This window comes from Suricata suricatta, chromosome 7 (genome assembly GCF_006229205.1).
Source record: "Suricata suricatta isolate VVHF042 chromosome 7, meerkat_22Aug2017_6uvM2_HiC, whole genome shotgun sequence".
NCBI classification, from domain to species: domain Eukaryota; kingdom Metazoa; phylum Chordata; class Mammalia; order Carnivora; family Herpestidae; genus Suricata; species Suricata suricatta.
Window position 1 is genome coordinate 29,631,868 of NC_043706.1, and position 25,155 is coordinate 29,657,022.

Sequence of the window (25,155 nt, forward strand, 5' to 3'; positions counted from 1 at the left end):
TGTCCTTCCGATGTGGGTGTGTGTGCATCTGCAGGAGGGGTATAGACCTGTCTTCTGTCTTAGTGGGACAGTAGTTATCAGATCTACTTCTCTCCACCAGACTTTGGTGTAATTCGAATGCTTCCACTTCCTTCTGGGAGACAACAATTATAAATGAGGCCCAGTGGTTCCCTCGTTGGGGTGGTCATACCCTGCACTGAAGAAATAGGCAAAAGAGAATTAAGAAGTCTTGCTTATTTCTGCTTATTTAAAATACGTAGCTTTTACTACTTTAACAGGCACTATTCTAAGCTATTCATATATATTAATTCAGTGGGTACAAATATTAATTTAGAGTTGTTGGTATAGGTTTAATAATGTTCCTTATCTTCACTCTCCAGAAAAAAAGAAATGCAACTCGCGTCTCCCCCTTTACGCAGCTCCCCCTAACCCGCCTAGACCGGTTAGTTTTGTAGGCTCTGACTCAGGCTTCGCTTCCGACTTTCTCACAGGCTCCACCCCGCGTCAATCAAAGCCCAGAAACCGAGAAGGCCAGAGGCCCGAGTGCTAAGCAACGGCACTGGCGGCAGGAAATTTGAACGTTCTGGCACCGCCCCATATGCGAATAGGCCAATCAGCGTCCCGCCATCTCTGCAACAGCGGTCCTCTCCTCTCTCTAGCCCTGTCGGAGCCTACGGCAGGATCCGGATCTCTCCGACCAATAGTGGCTAAGAGGGGAGGGGCGTGTGCGCGCGCACCCCGCCCTCACTCAGGTGTGCCCCTCCTGCGGGAGCGCTGCTCTTAGTGACACGGTTTCGCGCACGTAGCTACCTAGGTGACTGAAAACGCTGGAAACTGCCGCGAATGTCCGAACTGGGGTGGGAAGTCAAGAAGTTAGGGCTGCGATCGTGGGGGTGTGGTTCGAAAGGGCGGCGAGAGGCGACGCGCAGACTTGGTCCACAGGGCCCTCCTGCCAAAGTACAAGTTCTGCGTGACCGAAATGAGGGTGGAGCAAGTGGAGTTTTGCAGTCTGGACTTTGGTGATATACCTGAGAAGTCGCCCGTCAAAATGTCCTCAGATGTTAAAAACAAAATGTTACCACAGTTCTTCCCAGCCCCTGCAGCCTTGCGCCTCAGCCCTCTCTCAGAAGCTCTGGGTAGATTTGCATGTCTGCGCACCCCCTATCCCAGCTTCCTGGCGGTGAAACCCCGCTCCTGAACCGTCTTCGTTTTCTGCGCCCGCAGAGCGTCCATGGCCATGCTCTCCGTAGAAGTGATCCCGGGCAGGACGCCGCAGGGCCCGGAGCCCGGGGCAGCCTCGGCTAGCTTTCCCAGCCTGTCCCCAGGGCCGGGCCTCGGGGAGGCTGAGGAGGAGGACGGCGACGAGCAGGAGCCAGCGGAGGTGTCTGGGGCGGTGATGTCGGGAGCAGGCTCTTGGATCCCGAGAGCAGGGAGTTGGTTGGAACTTCGGGGTGTTAGAATCAGTGGGCTTGGAGTAGCTGGCAGGTCCCTTGTCTCTTCTCTGTTTCACACTTACTGAATGGGGACGATGATGCTTATCTCGGGGATTTGATAAAATGATTAAAATTAAGTAGGACATGGGGCATAACCCTACACTCACCAGCAGTTTCCTTTCCTATCGGTTTTCTTTCTTCTTCCCCGGAACAGATCTATCTGTGTGCACTGTGGACTTCAGGATACTTGGGCATCGCCTACTATGACACTAGTGACTCTACCATCCACTTCATGCCAGATGCCCCAGACCATGAGAATCTCCAGCTTCTCCAGAGAGGTGGGAGCAGAACCATGGATTCCTCTGCTTTGAGACTGGATGTGTATTTCATTCTTATATCCTTACCTGTCTCAGTTTGTTTTATTGACTCCCAGAAGCTCCCTCTGTTGTTTATAGGAATTCATTTCATGATTCCACATTTATTAAGTGTTTCTAATGTATCGGGTAGTGGAGATGTAGTCCTGGGCAAATCAGTCATGTCCCTTCTGCAGGGGTTTGGAGTCTAGTGACAATCTCCAGGCCACTCTTCCCTCCTACCACCCGGTCATTCCTAAATCTCATGCCTGACTCCTACCTATGCTCCCAATGTGCAGAGCACTCCTTACTTTTAGAGGGAGGAAAAGAGGGTGGGTTTGTTTGTTTTGGATGGAGTAGAAGGAGATAGCAAGGGGAAGCCTATGGGTACCCTCTTAGATGATCCTTTTACTCATTTGGTGTCCATTCTCCTTCCAAGTGTTGGATGAAATCAATCCCCGGTCTGTTGTTACAAGTGCCAAACAGGATGAGAATATGACTCGGTTTCTAGGGACGCTTGGTAAGAACTGGGTAAGAGAAAAGCAAAAATGGGGAAGGACTGAACTGTGGAATATTCCAGAAGACTAAAGGGTCTTGGAGGGAGCAACAGCTAGGAGGCCAGAATTGGGTGAGACGGAAGGTGGGACAGAGGCAGAGGACTGAGATGTTCATAGTGATGGCCTTTTCTTTGCTTCCTCCACAGCCTCCCAGGAGCATGGAGAGCCTAAGAGACCTGAAATCATATTTTTGCCAAGTGTGGATTTTGGTATTTCCTTTCCTTTGCCCAATTCCCCAACCCAGTTTCCCTACCCCTTTCTCTATACTCGAGCCCCCTCAGAAGTCTCCCCTCAGCCTTATCTCATCCTAATCCTTTGTGTTCTCCAAGCCCTGTAATCAGTCTCCTCAAGATCTTGCCTGCTCCCTACCTTAATAACCTGAAACCTTGTGAAATGTCCACACAGGCATATCTAGGGATGAGGCCCTTCCTGAGAAGAGGGAGTGGTGACGCTTTGTGGATAGCTTTGATTGTTGGAATTTTTACCTTTATGCCAAAGCCATTTGTCCCTTAAAAAAAAGACATTGCTTCAGTGACTCTGATGATCCATAAGGAACTTCCATAACCTTCCCAGGTTTGCAAAAAGGATAAGAGATGTTCTATCCTACTTAGATGTTAAGACATTAGTGTTATTCATTCCTCTATTAATATGATCCTTTTGATCCCAAATCCCAAATTCCAAATAGATATCCTAGGAAAAGATATTCCTGAATCACTTGTCTTTCTCAGGTTGTGCTGTCAGCCAAAGATCTTTAAATTCTGTGTGAAATAGGGGCACCTGGGTGGTTCAGTCGGTTAAGCGCCGGCTTCGACTCAGAGCATGATCTCATGTTTCGTAGGTTCGAGCCCCGCATCAGGCTCTGTGCTGACAGCTAGCTCAGAGCCTGGAGCCTGCTTTGAATTCTGTGTCTCTCTCTCTGACCCTCCCCTGCTCACACTATCTCTCTCTATCAAAAATAAAAGACATTAAAAATAAAAAACAAATAAATTCTATGTGAAAGAGATAATTAGAATAAGTCTGAAAATTTGGTTCATTATTATTAATATTATCATTATCATTTTATTTTGAGAGAGAGTGTGAGGGAGGGAGGGGCAGAGAGGGAGAGAGAGAACCCCAAGCAGGCTCCACACTGACAGCACAGATGAAGGGCTCAAACTCAAGCTCATGAACTGTGAGATCATGACCTGAACTGAAACCAAGAGTCGGAAGCTTAACCAACTGAGTCACCCAGTCACCCCTGAAGATTTGGTTCTTGTTCCCGCTTTCCATTAACAGGCTGTGGTAGCTTGGCAAGTCACATCATCTCTCTTGTTTCTATTGTCTAATTCTGAAAATGGGGTGAAAATTGGGTTACAAGACCTTTCCCTCCCATGCCTCCCCCCAAATAGGTCTGGAGATAAGCAAACGGCGCCTCCTGGCTGGAAGCTACTCCTTCATCCCAGACTCCACGACTACCACTGAGAAAATCCTCTTCCTCTCCTCCATTATTCCCTTTGACTGCCTTCTCACGGTAGGAAGGGTCCTGGGGGAGATGAGGGCTGGGATGCAGCAGGTTGGAGAAAGGGACCAACACCTGTTACCGGGGTTGAGTCCTGGGAGGTATAGTCCAACCTTGGAAAATAATAGTTTTCCCTGGTGTTGTCCAGCCTCCAGTACATTAGGATTTACCTCAACTCTGTTACTGATCTCCTCCCAGGTTCGAGCACTTGGAGGGCTGCTCAAGTTCCTGGGTCGAAGAAGAATTGGGGTTGAACTGGAAGATTATAATGTCAGCGTCCCCATCCTGGGCTTTAAGAAATTTGTGTTGTACGTGATTTACCCTAACCTCAAGCAAAGTAAGGTGGGATTGGGAGGCCTGAATAGTAAGACAAGGTTGGGGGGAGGGGGGAGTGGGCAGTGACCTATCGGGTAAAGGGCTCTAAGACACATAGGAGCACCTGCAGGGGATGTGGGGCTCCAAGAAGACTGAAATAGTATTCCAGGAGAGGGACCTAGTGGGTGGAACCTAAGTATGAACTCACACCTCTCCTACCCCAGCCGCCTTCCTCTGCTTGTTTTCTGTCCTCAGGACCCATCTGGTGAGCATAGACCAAGACACTTACAGGTAAGGAGATGGAGGCAGGCTCTCGTCTCTGGGGAGAGAGAAGGATTAAGTTTAATGCTCTAATAATCCCAGTAAGGCTCCAGTTCCTTTAATCCTGGGGTTATTAAGGTCTCTCTCCTTGAAGAAAAGGGAAGAGATGGTGAGGAGAAGAAAGTGAGAAAAGCATACGGGTGTCACCGTCCTTTCCTAAAGAGAAAAGCTGAGGCAGAGAGAAGTGAGGGACAGACCTTACAACAAAATTTGATCTCAGGAGGATGTTCCTAATCTCCTTTCCACCTTCTCAATTCCCTTTAAAAATCCAAGTTACTTTGGGGTGCCTGAGTGACTCAGTTGTTAAGTGTCTGACTCTTGGTTTTGGCTCAGGTCATGATCTCATGGTTCATGCGTTCAAGCCCTGCACTGGGCTCTGTGCTGACAGTGCAGAGCCTGGCTAGGATATTCTCTCTCCTTGCTCTGCCCTGCTCTCTCTCTCTCAAAAATAAACTTAAAAAATATTTTTAATCCAAGTTACCCCAAACTCCTTCACTTCTTCCTTACAGTGTTCTGCAGATATTTAAGAGTGAGGCTCACCCCTCCGTGTACAAAGTGGCCAGTGGATTGAAGGAGGGGCTCAGCCTCTTCGGTAGGTGTGTCCCTTCTCTCATTCCACACTGCAGAGGTTACCGGAAAATCAGCTGCCTCCCAACATGTTTCCAGTCCCTCTTCCCTCCCACTTCACTTCTGTTGCCAGACGTCTCTTTCTTCCACTCCAGTCCAGCTTTCTTATGCTCCTTGTACCCTCTCTGAGCTTGGGCACCCCCCTCGTTCATAGTTGTCCAGTGTCATTTGCATATCATCTCTTACTTTGCCAATTCCATGTTCCTTCCTTGGGTTTCTATAGATGTTTCTGCTGGTTTGCACCTGTCTAGGGTCGTTGGGAGGCCCTATGTATAGAGGAGAGTTATAGAACCTCATAACTATCCGTATTTTATTTGTATTGAGCCTTTGTCAGTTGTCTCTGGCTTTAGGGTGTAGTGGGGACATCTCCCCAAGTAGCCACATGGTTTCTCTGTGCATATCTCAGTGGATTGTGTCTAATGTTTACATGTATGTGTTGGACTCTTTGTGAATCCAACCACAGCTGCCCTGTGTATCCTTCTGGCCGGCTGTCCCTGAGTGCCTATGCCTCCCCTAAGCCCATGTAAGGTAATCCTGGCTCAGATTTGTGGCCAGTCGCTGGCTTTAGCTGCCTTTGTGTTCTGTATTTGGGGAATGCCCCCAGGCCAGCTGACCCAACATCCAAACCTCTGGCCCAATGCCTCAGTTTAGACACATCCACACATTCCTTTTTCTGCCCCTGCCTTGTAACAAGCTTACTGCCTGCCCCTGCTCCCCACAGGAATCCTCAATAGATGCCGCTGTAAGTGGGGAGAGAAGCTGCTCCGGTGAGTCTCACACATAGGCCGCAGGCTAATGCGTTCCCTCTACAGACTCACAAACCACCCCATCTCGTAGGACTAAGAACTGCCCCTTCCCAACTGCTGGCTAAATGCATTTAATCCTTACACCAACCCCGTGTGGTAGCTAGTATTACCCTCATTTTATGTTGTCAGCACAGATACACATATGCCCATCAATGATACAGACTTGCACACATACAAGCAGCAGAAACAATCGCAAAACATTAATGCACATGTGGTAATATATTTGTTTATTGACGTGTAGTTGAGATACAATAAACAGTATTATACTAGTTTCAGGTATACAACTAGTGATTCAATGTTTATATATGTTACAGAGTGATCATGATAACTCTAGCTTCCATCTGTCATCATGCAAAGTTGTCATAGTATTATTAACTATATTCCTTATGCTATACAGTGTATCTTTTTTTTATGACTGGAAGTTTCTACCTCCTATGGTTACTATCTTTGCTTTTTTTAAGATTTTTAAATTTTATTTTAAGTACAATCAACCACCCAATGTGAGGCTTAGACTTATGACCCCAGGATCAAGAGTCACATGCTCTACTAACCTAGCCAGCCAGGCCTCCCATGGCACTATCTTTAATTATAAAAGCCACACTTGAAATGTGAGCTACTCTCTGATGACTTTCAAAATTGTATCTCTATTTCTGAGCTGTATATGTGGAATGCTCACTGCACATCATCACCACTTGCAATTTTCATAGGCAATTCAAGCTCAGAGCATCTACACCGATGCCCACTGGCCTGTTTTTCCTACATCCTTTTTTATCTGCATAATGGCATTGCTGGCAGTGCTGCTTCTCAAGCGCTGAACCTTGGATTGGTGCTTCTCCTTTACGCTTCGTATTCAATTATTCACTAAGGCCCATTGATTCCAACCTGAAATGTCTTTCTCAGCCATCTCTCTCCCTCTTTCCACAGCTCTAACTCTGGCTGTAATCATTTCTAACCTGGGGCATTACATTCACATTTAGATTGGTCCCTCTTCCTCTAATCTCTTCTTTTTCCAATCTGTCCTTTGTTCTAAACTACTTGTCATTCCAAAACAGAGATCTGAGGATGTCACTCCACTTTTTTTTTAAAACCTTAAGTTGGGGCACCTGGGTGGCTCAGTTGGTTAAGCCTCCGACTTCTGCTCAGGTCAGATCTCACGTTCGTGGGTTCGAGTCCTGCGTCGGGCTCTGTGCTGACAGCTTGGAGCCTGGAGCCTGCTTCAGAATCTGTGTCTCCTTCTCTCTCTGCCCCTCCCCCTCTCATGCTCTGTCTCTCTCTGTATCAAAAATAAATAAAACATTTAAAAAAAATAAATTTTAAAACCTTAAGTAGAAACAAAATAACATTAACCTCAGGAGACTTCCCCATTCCCTGTAGGGTGAAGATTAGCATTTTTAGCAGTATGATGGTCAGGGCCCCTCCCATTCACCCCGATTTAAACTTCCATGATTATCTTCCCAAGCCCATTCTAAATCCATCCTTACTGGATCCACCCTATAGTCCAGTCATTTGGGCCACTTTTCTGTCATGGAAATTACACCTTGCCGTGTTTATGCAGTTCCCTCTGGAAAGTCTTTCCCTTGTTCTTCTGTAAGAATCTTACATCTTCTTCAAGGTGCAAGCCAACTATCACCTTCTTGGTGAAACTTTCACGAGTACCTGTAAGGAAACTGACACACACCTTTTCATTTGTTTACACGGTGCTTGTTTGTTTTCTAGTTGCACTGTCACATCAGGTGGAAGAGTTAGCAGTCGGTGAACCTGCTTGTTCTCATAGCTGTGAACTCCGTACAGAGGTCATTCCTGTTACCTTAGTGCCTAGCAAATGGCCTTATATGTAGTAGCACCAAGTGAGTGAGCAGGCGCACAAATGCAAGCACATTGGTCATATCATCTCTGCAAACTCAGGGCTGAAACCTTTGCTGGCGTACAGGTGCACAATCCTTTCCCCACCTCACCTGCCCTGCACTGTGTCTTTTAGAGGTTAATTTAGGATAATCCCTGAGGTCATCTCCAGGTAATTGGGATAACTTCATTACCCACATATTCTACAGATCCAGATCCCTAATCTCAACCAGGGATGAGAGGAAAGGAATTCTTAGGGGGAGAAGAGAGTACAGATCTCCCAGGTAGGATCCAGCAGGACATGGAATCACAACCTGAATTATGAACTAAGGATCCAGTTGGCTTCCAGCTGGGCAGGGCACCAGGAAGGTGACTGAATGTCACAATAGGCTCTAAAGAGCACTGTGCTAGCAGACTGGAGACCTGAGTTTGAGACCCAGCTATAGATTTTGGACAAGCTGCTTGTCTAAGGGCTTCATTTCCTAAGCTGTAGAATTAGGAGGTTTAACTTGACTAAGATTTCTCCTGGCACTAGCAATACGTGAATCAGAAAAACCTAAGTATTTTTTAAATGTATTTATTTTTGAGAGAGAGCGAGACAGTGAATGTGAGCACAAATGGAAGAGGGGCAGAGAATTCAAAGCAGGTTCTGTGCTGATAGTAGAGAGTCCCATTCGGGCCTCAAACTTGCTAGTTGCAAGATATGACCTGAGCCGAAGTCGTGATGCCTAACCAACTGAGCCACCCAGGTGCCCTGAAAAACCTAGGTATTTTACAAGAAAGTCTGCTTGTGCTCTCCAAGGTGGGGAAAGGTATTCGCAGACTGTCCTACGCAGCTGCTGGTAGAGTTCTCTGGGGCTAAGGAGCAGAGGTGCCTAAAACCTGCCCTCAAATCCAACCCAGTCCTCCACTTCACTCTAACCCGGGTTGTTCTAACCCAGGGTAACTGACCATAGACTATCGTGTGATATACATATCCTTGGGCCCCAGTGTCTCCACAGATTGGTTCTTATATAAAATAGGATGCCTGGGGTGCCTGAGTGGCTTAGTCCATTGACCATCCGACTTTGGCTTAGATCGTGTTCTCGCAGTTTGGGGGGTTTGAACCCTGCTTTGGGCTTTGCCCTGAGAGCTCAGAGCCTTATTTGGGTCCTCTATTTCACTTTCTCTCTGCCCCTCCCCACCCTTTCTCAAAAATAAATAAACATTAAAAAATAAATAAAGTAAAATAACATACCTAATGGCTTGATCTAATGCAGAAAAGAATTCATGGACTCACAGGTCCTTGTAGAGTCTCACACTCTTCATAGCCATAGAGAGATAGACACCCAGAGTTAGACAAACACAGATGAAACATTTATTACTGTATACTAATCTAATTTATTAGGAAATACCTCGGGCACACAAAATGTGGAAGTAATAATAATAATAATAATATAAGCCTTGTTTATACCAGCAAATTTAAGAATAAGGCAATTTTTTTCTTTCTTCCTTCCTTTCTTTTTTTTTTTACTTAAGATAATGTTTTTGAAGGGCCAACTGGATCAGTTGGTAAAGCATATGACTCTTGATCTTGGGGCATGAGCTTGAACCCCACATTGGGTGTAGAGCTTACTTTAAAAAAAAAAGACAATGTTATTGAAGCCTCTTCAGTGTCCTTCCTAATCCTTTCTTCTCTGCAGAGGTGACCATTATCTTTAATTGAGGAATTATCATTCCACATGGAATGGTTATATACTTTTACAGAACAACGAGAAGATGAATGTCTGTGCAGTTAGACCCAGAGACACTTTCACAGCTAAATGCAGATAAACTCATGCTGACTCACCCTCTCCTACTCAGCTACAGAGAGAACTACAGTGTTGGCACACAAATACCTCAATACGCTGCGCTCCCTCTAAATATTGACAAGCTCCATTGCATATCCACACGGAATGACACATGGTTACATCCATCAAAACCACAATAAACAGAGTCATGCTCACATGCAGAGATTTTTAGTAGATATGTGTAAACATGCCCGCATAGATTGGACACTGTATTTGTCAGTACAGATACTGATTACCACAATCCCCAGGGACCTCCAAACACACATTTTCACAAGCTGGGATCAAGACAACAGTGAGAACAGATGTAATTTCTACTTCATGCCTCACTTCCAGGCTATGGTTCACACGCCCGACTCAGGACCTGGGAGAGCTAAATTCCCGGTTGGACGTCATTCAGTTTTTCCTACTACCCCAGAATCTGGACATGGCTCACATGCTGCATCGGTTGTTGGGTCATATCAAGAATGTGCCTGTGAGCTAGGGGTGGGAGCTGGGAGGTGGGGAAGGAGTTTGAGGGTAAATATTGGACATGGGGATTCTTGAGGGGCAGTAGAGTGGGAGAGGGAAAACAGTGGCTGTCTCTTTGACTGTAGCTGATTCTGAAACGCATGAAGCTCTCCCACACCAAGGTCAGCGACTGGCAGGTTCTGTACAAGGTAAGGTCTTCCTTCTTGAATCCCAGAAGTCCAAGTTAAGCCCCTTAGCATGTGATCTGTGCTCTGGTCACCCTCTCCAACTTTATCCTGACACTTTTTTAAAAAAATTATTTATTTTGAGAGAGAAAGTGCACACACGTGTGTGCGCACATGTGTGGGGGTGGGGCAGAGGGAGAAGGGGGTAAGAGACAGAATCTTAAACAGGCTCCATGCTCAGCTCAGAGCCTGACTCGGGGCTCGATCCCCCAGACCGTAGGATCATGACCTGAGCCGAAAGAGTTGGACGCTCAACCGACTGAGCCACCCAGGCACCCTATCCCAACACTTAAAAAAAAACAAAAACAAAAAACCCCACAACTTTGTATTGTGGAAATTGTCCAAAAAATTTAGAATAATATAATGAACCTTGATGTATCCACCATAGAGCTTTAATACTTGGACTCATGCCAATCTTGTTTCATGTATATCTTCTCTTTCCTTTCCCCTTTCTGGATTATTGTGAAGCAAATCCCAGCCATCATATAATTTCACCCATAAATATGTTAATATGATTTATAAAAGAAAATTTCTCTTTTTTAAAAATGCTTATTTATTTTTGAGAGAAAGAGTATGAGCATGAGAGGGGCAGAGAGAGAGGGAGACAGGATTTGAAGTGGGCTCTGCGCTGACAGCAGCTTGCACAAACCATGAGATCATGACCTGAGCTGAAGTCAGAGCCACCCAGGTGCCTTGAAAATTACTTTTGTTTTTTAATTTTTAAAAAAAATTTTAAATGCTTTATTTATTTTTGAGAGAGAGAGAGAGAGAGAGAGAGCGAGCGGGAGCATGAGCAAGGGAGGATCAGAGAGAGAGGGAGACACAGAATCCAAAGATCGGCTCCAGGCTCCGAGCTGTCAGCACAGAGCCTGACGTGGGGCTCAAACCCACAAACAGTGAGATCATGACCCGAGCTGAAGCTGGATGCTCAACTGACTAAGCCACCCAGGTGCCCTGAAAATTACTGTTAAAAAGGAATAATGGGGGTGCTTGGGTGGCTTAATCAGATAAGCATCGGACCCTTGGTTTCTGCTCAAGTCCTGATCTCACCATATGTGGGATTGAGCCATGCTTTGGAGCCTGCTTGGGATTCTCTCTCTCCCTTTCTCTATGTCCCTCTCCCCTTGACTTATGTGCTTTCTCTCTCTCACAATAAATATAAATTAAAACTTTTAAAAAACATAAAAAGGAATGACAATACCATTATCTTACTAAATCGGCATAATTCTTGAATATTATAAATTATCTGATGTTCACATTTCTATTCTTTATAAAAGCAGGTTAAAAAAATTTTTAATGTTTTGTTTTTGAGAGCGAGAGCAAGTGGGGGAGGGGCAGAAAGAGGGAGACATAGAATCCAAAGCAGGCTCAGGCTGTCAGCACAGAACCTGACACAGAGCTCCAACTCATGAACCATGAGATGATGACCTAAGCCGAAGTCAGAAGTTTAACCAACAGAGCCACCCAGGTGCCCCACATTTCTTTTTTCTTTTCTTTTTTTTAAATGTTTATTTATTTTGAGAGAGAAAGAATCCCAAGCAGGCTCCATGCTGTCAGTGCAAAGCCCCACTTGGGGCTTGAACTCGTGAACCGTGGGATCATGACTTGAGCCAAAATCAAAAGTCAGATAGGGCTGCCTGGATAGCTCAGTTGGTTAAGCATCCAACTTTGCCTAAGGTCATAATCTTGTGGTTCATGAATTCAAACCCTACAATCGGGCTCTGTGCTGACAGCTCAGAGCCTGGAGCCTGGAGCCTACTTCTGATTCTGTGTCTCCTTCTTTCTCTGCCCTTTCCCCATTCATGCTTCGTCTCTATCGCCCCCCCCCCCAAAAGAGTAGGACGCCCAACCAACTTGAGCCATGCAGGCACCCCTGATGTTCACCTTTCTAATCCTGTCTTAAATGTCATGATTTTTAAAACATTGTTTAATCAGGATGCAAATATGTTCAACATATGGTAATTATTTGATATCTCTTGAAGTGTCCTTTGTGGGTTCCTTGTGCCTTTCACAATTCTCCCTTCAACTCTATTTCAATCTTCATCTCTCTTCTTCCCCTTGCAAGTTATTTGTTGAAGAAGTTAGATTGTTTGTCCAATAGAATTTTCCTTAGCCTGGATTTTGCTGAATATAATCAGTAGGTGTTTCTGACATGTTTTACTCTCTTCTAGAATTTCTGGAAGTAAATATTTGAACCTAGAAGATTGGCCAAATCCAAGTTTGATTTTTGTCAATACTGTTTTATAAGCAGAGGGATATAATGTCAGATATGGCTGTCTCTCCTTTTGTGATATTAGCAGGTTTTGATGTTTAATACCTAAGTCCATTAGTTCCCTAGGGATTGCAGATTATTATTCTGTCATCCTTTCTTCATCTATTAGCCAGAACAATTCTGTAAAGAGAAACCCTCTCATCTGCCTTTTGGTTTCCCAGCGATACATTTTATACTATAGAAATTGCTTGATTTCCCTCTTCCTGCCTTTATTTATCAGCATCAGCATATGGGAAGTTGGTTCCCTAACATCTTCCAAGGTAGCCAGTGTGGTTTGTGTTGTTGTGTATTATCATAAACTCATATTTACACTTATGTTTCAGTCCCCTGCAATTTTAGTCTTTCCACATGTCCAGATTATTTTATCTTTAGCCAACGGGAGCCTCTTTATGTTGGGTTCTGATTCCTTTAAATATGACCCCAGTGGACATTCCCACTTGGCAACTTCCCACCTGCTCTCTGATTTAACAAGATGTACCAGATATATCATTCACATTTCCTGGTTTTATTTTATTTTATTTTTTATTTTTATTTTATGTCATCTCTACACCCAGTGTGGGGTTTGAACTCCTGACCCCAAGATCAAGAGTCACATGCTCTTCTGACTGAGTCAGCCAGACACCCCTACATCTGCTGGTTCTCACCCAGAACAAGATATTTGTCCAAGGAGCCCTTGGTACCTTTTAGTGAAAAATTGTATCACAGGCTGGATCACAGTCTGAATGATAGAGGCGTGCAGCCTTTTAAGGCTTTTCTGTGGATGTATTTAGGAACTTTTAAAAAGTAAAATACGTGCATGACAATTTTGTACTGATACCACCAATTTAAATTCAGAAGTACAGCATCCTTACCTACCTTGTATATTCCTTTATTTATCTTCTTCAGTATTTCTTCTTCCATACTGGAATTCTGGTTCTCAATGACACTAGCAATGAGAAGATTAGAATATCACTCATTTGCCTTTCCTACATTACATCCACAATAATCTTAGTATAGCACTACCTACACTACTATCGATGATATTATTGAAAATAATTTAAGACTTTTTGGGAGGAGGAGGGAAGTTCTTTTCGCCCCTACTAAGGATATACAATCAAATTACTATGTTTTAGTCACTTGGAATAGTTCCTCTCTGTGTAGTTACGTCACTATCTGGATATACATATATGCTTGTTTGCTTCATTCTATTTTTTATTTTTAAGAATTGGTTTTTAAAATTGTACTTATTTTTATAATATGTAAAATATATATGTAGTTCCAAAGTGTAAGGTATAGTCAACTAATTCTAGTTTCTATCTTTTTCCCCCCTCTCCACTTATAGATAACATTTTCTTTTTAAAAATTTTAAGATTGATCCTTCTGTTGTTTTGTTTTAAATTCTTTTTTTAAAATAATTAATATGTAAAGAAAACTTGCAAAAATTGTACAGGGTGTTCTCACATACCTTTCATCCAGTTTCACTTAATGTTGACATCTTACCAAAAAATGTTAACATAACCATCATATAATTATCTCAGAACTATTTTATGAGTTATAATTCAATGCTGTCTTTTTATTTTGCTAAATTTTTCTAGTTTACTTCCTTGAGAGTTCTTTTCAGATTGACTTTTAATATGCACATTTATTTTTTTTAGCAATTTTTTTAAAGTGTATTTTTATTTGAGAGAGAGAGAGAGAGAGAGAACAAGCAGGGGAGAGACAGGCTCCTCACTGCCAGCACAGATCCTGATGTGGGGCTCAAACTCACGAACGTAAGATCATCACCTGAGCTGAAGTCAAGAGTCTGATGCCTAATCGACTGAGCCATCCAGGTTCCCCCTTTAAAAATTTTTTTTAAATAATTTTTTAAAGTGTATTTTTAATATGCCCATTTAGCTTTCAGATTGGCTTTTCAGATTCAGGAAGGCTTTTGATGTGCCCTTCTAACATGGCCCCCAGTCCAGTTTTGAGCATTTCCTAATGTTTTACCACTACAAGATGCTCCAGAGTCATCTTATATTTTCTTTGCGTAGGCCCTGGAATCAACCATTTTTCCAAGGAATCAACCATTTCTCCAACCATTCTCCAAGGTTCTTTGGAGAATAGTGTTAGAAACCAAGATCTGTCCACTAGATGTGGTTATTGCTACTGGGGTATCTGTCACTTATCTCCACAGACAGAGCTGAAGAAACAAATGTAGTATGCTAGCCCATGCATTTACATCGATATTCCTATATTCTAGTCTATCTACATATTAAAGAACCCATGAGTTCATGCTCGTATCTCTGATTCCAAGTCAATACCCCAGAGTTCACTCTAGACTTCCTCCTTTCCTCATTTGTGACTTCCTTCTCTGCCAGTGAGAAACCTGCTTATTATCTTCAGCAGTTTTCTTTTAACATGAACAGGCATGTGGAACTATTTGTATATTCCATTCCCACTATTGAACATTCATCCGCTGCTTCAGCCACACCGGGCTATGCATTCAGGCGCTCTGCCTAGCAGACCCCTGTGTTCTGCTCAACGTCGTGTTGGTGGTTAAAAGCCAGACACCTGGGTTCAAATCCCAGCTCTTTTATTTACTCTCTGCAAGACCTTGAGCATATTGTGTTATTTCTTTGTGCTTCCAGTTGCTCCAGTGTAAAGTAGAGATAATTCCTATCTCCTAAGATTATTTTGAAGAGTGAATGAAATTAACATGTGAAGAGTTTAGAACATTGCCTGTCATTCAGTAAGTGTTAGCTCTTATTTTTACCTCTATTCATTTACTCATGCTCTTGCTCTCAACCAGAATACTCTCCTTCCTTTTGAATAGCCTTACTCACAACCAAGCTCATTTCCTTTTCTCTGTAAAGATATCCTCAGTGATGGTAGCCCATCATTATTCTCTGAACTTACTTAGTAATTTTAATCAGTTCCATAACTTGGTCAGTGTGTTTTGTGGATAGTCATTATTTTTGCTGCTTGTTTCCATCCTGACTAGATTATAAATCCTTTGATTTATTTACCTCATATATCATCTACCACCAAGTAAGGCTCAGTAGATATCCTGTCCTATGAATTTGGTCTGTCCACTCAGTCTAACCTTGGCCCACCTCAGGGCACTGAGCTTCACCCTGGGGAATTAACTGTCAATGACTCTCACCCTTTTTCTCTTCCTGCTCTCTTTCTCCAGTGCTGTCTTTCTCCTTCTGCTCATTTACTGCTGTGCCTTTCATATCCCTACATCTCTCTCTCCTTCCAAAGTATAAAACCCTTTACTCTTAGAGGCACCTGGGTGGCTCAGTCAGTTGATCATTTGACTTTAGCTCAGGTCACGATCTTGCAGTTCGTGGGTTCAAGCCCTGTGTTAGGCTTTGCGCTGACAACACAGAGCCTTTGAATTCTCTGTCTTCCTGTCTCTCTCTCTCTCTCTCTCTCTCAAAAGTAAATATACATTAAAAATAAACAAATAATTTAAAAATCATTTCCTCTATTGAAGCACTTATCACTTTATTTATGTTTATTTATTTTTAGTGTTTATTAAAATTTTTTTAAAATATTTATTTTTAATTTTTATTTTTGAGAGACAGAGAGAGATAGTGTGAGCATGGGAGGGTCAGAGAGAGAGGGAGACACAGAATCTGAAGCAGGCTCCAGGATCTGAGCTAGCTGTCAGCACAGAGCCCGATGCGGGGCTCGAACCCACAAACCGCAAGATCCTGATCTGAGCCGAAGCCAGATGCTTAACCAACTGAGCTACCCAGGCACCCCTGTTTATTTATTTTTGAGAAGAGAGAGAGAGAGAGAGCATGAGTGGAGGAGGGGCAGAAAGAGAGGGAGACACAGAATCTGAAGCAGGCTCCAGGCTCTGAGATGTCAGCACAGAGCCCAATGTGGGGCTCTAACCCAGGAACTGTGAGATCATGACCTGAGCCGAAGTCAGATGCTTAACTGACTGAGCCACACAGATGCCCCAATGCTTATTTATTTTTGAGAGAGAAAGTGACAGAGTGTTAGCTGGAGAATGTCAGAGAGAGAAGGAGACACAGAATCTGAAGCAGGCCCCAGGCTCTGAGCTGCCAGAACAGAGAAGGACTTGGGGCTTGAACTCATTAACTGTGAGATCATGACCTGAGCTGAAGTCGGACGCCCAACTGACTAAGCAGCCCAGGTTCCCCTATTTATTTATTTTTTTTAAGTTTATTTATTTGTCTTGAGAGAGAAAGAGAATACTAGCAGGGGCGGGGCAGAGAGAGGAGAATCCCAAGGAGGCTACATCCTGTCAGCACAAAGTCTGAGAGGGCTTGAACCCAAGAACTGTGAGATCATGACCTGAGCCAAAACCAAGGGTAGGGTCCTTAACCAACTGAGCCACCCAGGTGCCCCTATTTTTAAATCTTCTGAATATATTTCTGTCTGCCTCTCTAGACCAAAAGCCCATCTGGGACAGGGCCCATTTTAGTTTTTTGTAGTTTCACTATTTAATGTAGTGCCTGACACAGAATTTTACAGATGCCATTTTCTCACTTACTGTTTCTTTTTTACCTTTGAGGTCTTCTGTCTTTTCTATTGTGTTTCCCCCTGCTGCTCTCTGTTCTTCTCAGTCCATGCCTGTCCCTTCGCCTCAGTCCGTCTTCTGTCCATTTCTCCTATAGACGGTGTATAGTGCCCTGGGCCTGAGAGATGCCTGTCGCTCCCTGCCCCAGTCCATCCAGCTCTTTCAGGACATTGCCCAAGAGTTCTCTGATGACCTGCACCATATTGCTAGCCTCATTGGGAAAGTGGTGAGTGGAAGGACCTAAGGATGACAGAGGACTGTACCTGGGGAACGTGGTGTGGAAGATGGGAGACATCAAGATCAGTTGGATGGCCAAAGAATGGGATGGTGAGAGGAAGTGTCAGAATGTCAGAGACCTGCTTGGAGGGTTAGGGTTAAAGCAGGAACTTCAGGGAGAATTGCGGCCCAAGTAGAGGTGAGGAACAGGATTGGGAAATGGCTCTGGGTGAGGAGCAGCTGGACCTTTTATCTCCTCAGGTGGATTTTGAGGGCAGTCTTGCTGAAAATCGCTTCACAGTCCTCCCCAACATAGATCCCGAAATTGATGAGAGTGAGTATTGGGTGTGCAGTGGGGCTTGTGAGCCCAAAACGCAAGCCTGCCCAGTGACGGGGTACCATCATCAGTGTCTGGCCGCTACAACCAGGGATAACCATAGCAACCAGGGCAAGAATCTTACTTTCGATACCCATGTGTCTTCCACCCTCCTAGAGAAACGAAGGCTGATGGGACTTCCCAGTTTCCTCACCGAGGTTGCCCGAAAGGAGCTAGAGAATCTGGACTCCCGTATTCCTTCATGCAGTGTCATCTACATCCCTCTGGTGAGGGCAGGAGGATGGGTGTAGCTTCTAGGGGTCTTTTATGGGGGATGTTAGGCTTATGAAGGACACACTGCAGGATAAGAAAACCTCTGGGGAAGTGTGAAGAATATGAATACTTAGTGTGTGGCTTTAGTCCCCTGAGGGAAGCACCGGAGAATACTGGGATCTCTGGCTTCCTCTGGGAAGATAAGGTGCCCAGCACTTTATTCCCTGTTTTAACTCCTCTTTACTCTCCTCAGATTGGCTTCCTTCTTTGTGTTCCCCGCCTGCCTTTCATGGTAGAGGCCAGTGACTTTGAGATTGAAGGACTGGACTTCATGGTAAGACCCTTGACTTCTGTAGGCGGAGTGATAAGGAAATGATTCAGCAGCTGAGGGAGGGCCTTATCCCATCAGCACTGTCCAATATGGGATGTCTTTTCTATAGTTTTACTTTGATCTTTACCAGCTCTGAGATAAAAGAGAAAGAAGTCAGGTGGGAAAGAGATAAAAGACCTATACCCTGAAAACCATAAAACCTAGATGAAAGAAATTGAAAATGACACAAAGAAATGGAAAGACTTTGCTCTGGAATTGGAAGAAAAAATATTGTTAAAATGTTGAAACTACCCAAAGCAATTTATAGATTTAATGTAATCCCTATCAAAAAACTAACAGCATTTTTCACAGAACAGGAACAAACAATCCTAACATTTGTAGGGAACATAAAAGACCCTGAATAGCTAAAGCAATCTTGAGAAAGAAAAACCTGGAGGTATCACAATTCCAGACTTCTAGATTTACTACAAAGCTGTAGTAATCAAAACACTATTGTACTAGCATATAAATACACACATAGATCAACAGGACAGAATAGAAAGCCCAGAATATGCAATAGGGAGGGGCACCTACCCGGGTGGCTCAAGCAGTTGAGCATCTGACACTCAGTCTCAGTTCAGGTCTTGATCTCAGGGTTGTGAATCAAGCCCCATATTGGGCTCTACATCAGGTATGAAGCCTACTTAATAAGCTCAAAATGCATTAAGGACCTAAATGTGAGACATGAAACCATAAAAATCTTAAAAGAGAGCACAGGCAGTAATTTATCTGACATTGGTTGTAGCAACATCTTTCTAGATACCTCTCCTGAGGCAAGGGAAACAAAAGTGAAAATAAACTGTTGGGGCTACATCAAAATAAGAAGCTTCTGCACAGCAAAGGAAACAACCAACAAAACTAAAAGACAACTGTGGAATTGGAGAAGACATTTGCAAATGACATATTGACAAAGTTAGTATCCAAAATATATAAAGAACTTATAGGGCCACTTGGCATGCAACTCTTGATTTCAGGGTTGTGAGTTTGAGCTCTGTGTTGAGAAGAACTTATAGAACTCAATAACAAAGAAGAAACAAATAATTCAATTAAAAACTGGGCAGAAGACATGAACAGACAATTTTCCAAAGAAGACATCCAGATGGCCAACAGACACATGAAAAGATGTTGAACATTACTCACCATCAGGGAAATACAAATCAAAACCACAATGAGATACACACCTGTCAGAATGGCTAAAATAAAAAAATCAAAAACTCAGCAAACAACAAGTGTTGGCAAGGATGTAGAAAAAAAGGAACCCTTATGCACTCTTGGTGGGGATACAAACTGGTACAACCACTGTGGAAAACAGTATGGAAACTCCAAAGAAAATTAATAGAAGTACCCTATGATCCAGGAATCACACTACTGAGTATTTACCCAAAGAACACAAAACACTAATTCAAAGGGATACATGCACCCCTATGTTTATAGCAGCACTATCTACAACAGGCAAAATATGGAAGAAGCCCAAGTGCCCACTGATAGACAAATGAATAAAGAAGATGTGGTATACAGAATGGATTATTACTCAGCCATAAAAAATGAAGTCCTGCCACCTGCAATGGCATAGAGGGCTCTACAGAGTACAATGCTAAGTGAAATAAGTCAGAGAAAGATAAATTCCATATGATTTCACTCACATGTGGAATATAAGAGAACAAATGAACAAAGAAAGACAAAACCAAAAAACAGGCCCCTAACTATAGAGAACAAACTGATGGTTACCAGAAGACAGGTGGGGGCGGGGGATGGGTGAAACAGGTGAAGGGGATTAAGAGTACACTTATCTTGGGGCACCTGGGTGTCCTAGTTGGTTAAGTGTCCAACTTCCGCTCAGGTCATGATCTTGCAGTTCGTGAGTTCGAGCCCCACATCGGGCTCTGTGCTGACAGCTAAGAGCCTGGAGCCTGCTTCAGATTCTGTGTCTCCCTCTCTCTCTGCCCCTCCTCCTCTCACACTGCGTGTGTGTCTCTCTCTCAAAAATAAACATTAAAAAATTTTTAAAAAGAGTACACTTATGTACTTGATGAGTACTGACTAATATACATAGAAGCGTTGAATCACTATGTGTACACCTGAAAGTAATATAACATCGTATGTTAACTACACTGGAATAAAAAAAAAGAATCGGAAATTATCAAGGGGAGGCATAACTAAACTAGTGTTTAAGGATGAATATTTGGGTTATAAACTTATAAAGAAAATAAAGAATTGATTCCCAGAAAGGTCAGAATAGAGGTTACTTTTGAGGAGCTGGAGAGGGTTGTGATAGGATGGCTCTCTGGGGTAGCTGGCAAAATTTTAATTTTTAACCCTATTTGTAACATACATGGTTAGTCACAATGGTATTTGCGTCATAATAATTCCTTTAACTATACATTAGTTTTATATAGTTTTTCTTTTTAAAAAATTTCTTCAACATTTATTATTTTTTTATTATTATTATTTTTGAGAAAGAGAGAGACAGAGTGCAATTGGAGGAGGGGTAGAGAGAGGGAGACACAGAATCTGGAGCAGGCTTCAGTCTCCAAGCTGTCAGCATAGAGCCCAAACCGGGGCTCAAACTCACAAACTGTGAGATCATGACCTGAGTGGAAGTCGGATGCTTAACTGACTGAGTTACCCAGGTGACCCTGTTTTATGCAGTCTTTTGTATCTGTTCTTTTTTTTATTATTAAAAATTTTTTAATGTTTATTTGTTTTTGAGAGAGAGACAAAATGCAAGGGGAGGAGGGTCAGAGAGAGAGAGAAAGACAGAATCCAAAGCAGGCTCCAGGTTCTGAGCTGTCAGCACAGAGCTCGATGCAGGACTCAAACTCATGAACCACAAGATCACGAACTGAGCAGAAGTCAGATGCCGAACAGACTGAGCCACCCAGGTGCCCCTGTTCTATTTTAAAATTTAGTCTTTTAAAAGGAAAAAACAAGCTGGGGTGGGGCTGGAGGTGGTGTTAGAGAAGATGGGGATCAAGAATGCAAAGCCCACAGCTTTGAACCTTTGCACCCAGTTTCTGTCAGAGGAGAAGCTGCACTATCGTAGTGCTCGAACCAAGGAGCTGGACGCATTGCTGGGGGACCTGCACTGTGACATCCGGGGTGAGGAGAAGTAAAAGGCTGGAGGGGAGTGGGCAGCTTGGAGAACATTCTAACAGGCTCCTTTCTTCCTGCTCTCTCTCTCACTCTGACTCTGCACCTTTTCCTCTCAATGTCAGGGTGTCTCGGACTCTGTCTGCAAGCCTATTTCCAGGTCTCTCTGCTGGCTTCTTTGTCTCTTCTTCACTTTCCCCCGGAGCTCATGCCCAGCCCCTCGCTCCCCTACCCCTAGACCAGGAGACGCTGTTGATGTACCAGCTGCAGTGTCAGGTGCTGGCAAGGGCAGCTGTCTTGACCCGTGTGTTGGATCTTGCTTCCCGCCTGGACGTCCTGCTGGCTCTTGCCAGTGCCGCCCGGGACTATGGCTACTCAAGGCCCCGTTACTCCCCCCAACTCCTTGGGGTCCGAATCCAGAATGGCAGGTGAGAACAAAAGGGGCTGGAGGCATAGATAGACACAAGGGGCCCAAAGGCCCCGTCTTCTGGTGCCTTCATTTATCTGGATTCACAGGCCATGTGTGAGGCAACTCTCTACTCACTGCAGACATCCTCTGATGGAACTCTGTGCCCGAACCTTCGTGCCCAACTCTGTAGAATGTGGCGAGGACAAAGGGAGGATCAAAGTCATCACTGGACCCAACTCCTCAGGGAAGAGCATATACCTCAAACAGGTGAGGAAAGGGGTGCATGGGTGGCTCAGTGAATTCAGCACCCAGTTTCAGCTCATGTCGTGATCTGGTAGTTCATGAGTTCAAGCTCCCCATTGGGCTCACTGCTGTCAGCACAGAGCCTGCTTCAGATCCTCTGTACCCCTCTCTCTGCCTCTCCCCAACTTGTGCTCTTCCCCAAATAAATAAGACATTAAAAAAACAAACAGGTGAGGAGAATCCCTGCACACTGTGCCTCTGGCATCTTCTTGTCTCATCTTCCACCTGCCTGCAAACGGGTCCCTACGGGTCTTCCCCGTGTTCTGACCCGGTCTGTCATGAAAAGGCTGAAGTGCACACTCGCTGCTCCTGTACCTCATGTGTTCTCATTCTCTACTTGAGAAAGAGCCATGCTCTAACGTATCTTTCTGTGCCCTGAAATCCTCTCCCCCATCTCTGAATAGGTCCATGCCATTCCCAGGTGTCCCTCTGCCCACTGCCCCTTCCTTTCCTGATTGTAGAGAAAGGTGAAGGGGGTCTCTCGCCATTAAACTGTCTATCCGTCTTTGATCTACAATTCACCCCTCAGCCTTGCCTCACCTTTACCCCTGCCCACACTAGCAGGCCCTAGGCCCTCTCTCCTCCATTTTTAGGTAGGCTTGATCACATTCATGGCCCTGGTGGGCAGCTTTGTGCCAGCAGAGGAAGCCGAAATTGGGGCAGTCGATGCCATCTTCACCCGAATTCATAGCTGTGAATCCATCTCCTTGGGCCTCTCCACCTTCATGATCGACCTTAACCAGGTCAAAGGGAGCAAAGGGGGGGTGGGACTATGGGAGGGTATAAGTAAGGAAGGAACTCAATTCTTGAAAAATAATCAAGGGCACCTGGGTGGCTCGGTTGGTTGAGCATCTGACTCTTGATTTCAGCTCAGGTCATAATCTCAGGGTTGTGGGATCGAGCCCTGTGTTGGGCTTCATGCTGAGCATGGAGTCTGCTTAAGATTCTCTCTCTCCCTCCCTCTGCCCCTTCACGCCTGGCTCATGCTCTCTCTCTAAATAAAAAAAAATTCTAAGAAGAAAAATGATCAGAACAAGAAAAACCTTTCCTCTGCTGTATGCCTTCTGTATTAGGGGCAGGAAGCATCAAGTTCAGAGACTGAGAGAATCAATACCATGAAGCTTTACTGAACCTTTGATTTGCATGAGGCACTGTTGGCACTGAAAGGATGAATGAAATGTGTCACTTAACCACTGAAGAACTTGCAGTCTGGGAGGGTGGACACACATATATTAGCAGCTTTATTCACAGGCAGACTGGTCAGCGCATTATAGGCCTTGAATGCCACTGAAACTCTCCCTCGTCCACCTGGTGCCCAGCAGGTGGCGAAAGCAGTGAACAATGCCACCAAGCAGTCCCTGGTCCTCATTGATGAATTTGGAAAGGGAACCAACACGGTGAGGAGACAAAAGGATGAGAAGCTGAGGCGGAGAACCTGGGGGAGTGCAAAGGAGCATGAGGGAGACGCTGCGCCTCGGGAAAGGGACGGGGGTGCGCGGGGCAGAGAAGTACGAGATGGGAAGACTAGGGCAGGTGGAGAGCTACACAGGGTGGGGGCACCTCTGGTTCAGAACCCTCACCCCTGCCCTCTGCGCAGGCGGACGGGCTCGCGCTTCTAGCTGCTGTGCTCCGACACTGGCTGGCACTTGGACCCATGTGCCCTCACATCTTTGTGGCCACCAACTTTCTGAGCCTTGTTCAGCTGCAGCTGCTGCCACAGGGACCCCTTGTGCAGTATTTGGTAAGGAAGCCCCTCTAGCCCTGTAGGGATCCCTAGGGTGAGCATTTACCAGGACCGAGGACAGCCTCTTCAGTTACAGCAGGGGCTCCCTGGGCACACCACGTCCCTTCCCACTTCTCACTCTCCACAGGGATTGGCCAGGAGGCAGAGTGATTGATGACACACTGTCCCTTTTTCTCTTTTAAGACCATGGAGACCTGTGAGGATGGGGACGACCTAGTCTTCTTCTATCAGGTTTGTGAAGGTATTGCCAATGCCAGCCATGCCTCCTACACAGCTGCCCAGGCTGGGCTTCCCGACAATCTCATTGCTCGTGGCAAGGAGGTGAGTGAGAGCCAAACGTCAGATACCTCCATCAGGGCTCCCTTCTGTTGGCCTGGATTTCTGGGTCTATGGGATTTCTGACCCTTATTTCCAATTCTCTTATCCAACTACCCCCTCTCCATCCCCAACTCCTCCCTCCCCTTCTTCTTATTCCTAGGTCTCAGACTTGATCCGCAGTGGGAAACCCATCAAGCCTGTCAGGGAGTTGCTAAAGGAGAAGCAAATGGAAAAGTGAGTGTGCGGCCCGGTGTCCTGGCTCTCTCTAGCATGTCTGCAGCTCTTCTCCCCCTTTCAGGAACCCAGCTTCTTTGTCCTTCAAAGACCCATGATTTATTCTGAAATCCCTAAATTTTTCTAGGTTCCTTGTGCCACAGCCTCTCTCCTCTACCTGGGGACTCAGTTATCTATTCTCCCATAAATCCCGTTGTTCTCTCTCCCATCAGTTGCCAGACGTTGGTAGATAAATTTCTGAAACTGGATTTGGAAGATCCCAACTTGGACCTGGACACTTTCATGAGTCAGGAAGTGCTGCCTGCTGCCACTGGCATCCTTTGAGAGTCCTTCCTTGGCTTTCCTCCACTTCCCAAGACCCCAGTGAGCTGCCACGCCCTGTTTCCTGGTCTCCCTCAGACCCAGAATTCTCAAATTTCCTGGAAATTCTCTCTCATGTTAGGAATAAAGTTTATTTCAGAGCAAGTTATTGTTTCTTTAGAGCAGCCATCACAGAACAATAGGAAAGACATGAAATACCAACCAGAAGTCTACAGGGGGCCTGCCTTGCCTCATTAAAACCACAGTGACACTGGGGCGCCTGGCTGGCTCAGAGCCTGGAGCCTGCTTCGGATTCTGTTTCCTTCTCTCTCTGTGCCTCCCCCATTCATGATCTGTTTCTCTCTGTCTCAATAATAAATAAACATCAAAAAATTTTAAAATAAAACAAATTAAAGAAGTAAGGTTGTGGCCAATATTAAAAAGAAAAAAAAGCTTAAAACAGTAACAACACAGTGACACTGCCATAGGGGAGCCCTTGGGTCCCGCCCAGGGGACTT

General features: G+C 44.8%; 1 protein-coding gene across 1 annotated transcript; it reads left to right on the forward strand.

The window, feature by feature from the left end:
- Positions 1–756: 756 nt before the first annotated feature.
- On the forward strand, positions 757–24,964 carry MSH5 (mutS homolog 5). The gene is made up of 25 exons (XM_029943898.1): positions 757–814; positions 1,225–1,381; positions 1,648–1,771; positions 2,226–2,306; positions 2,490–2,552; positions 3,732–3,853; positions 4,040–4,149; positions 4,412–4,447; positions 4,987–5,069; positions 5,826–5,871; positions 9,915–10,053; positions 10,175–10,237; positions 17,162–17,290; positions 17,542–17,614; positions 17,774–17,883; positions 18,123–18,203; positions 21,251–21,338; positions 21,568–21,757; positions 21,879–22,005; positions 22,635–22,784; positions 23,364–23,438; positions 23,639–23,782; positions 23,969–24,106; positions 24,264–24,337; positions 24,550–24,964. Exons 2-25 carry the CDS (start codon positions 1,232–1,234, stop codon positions 24,659–24,661), a joined length of 2,508 nt encoding a protein of 835 aa, XP_029799758.1. The 5' UTR covers positions 757–814; positions 1,225–1,231; the 3' UTR covers positions 24,662–24,964.
- Positions 24,965–25,155: the final 191 nt, after the last annotated feature.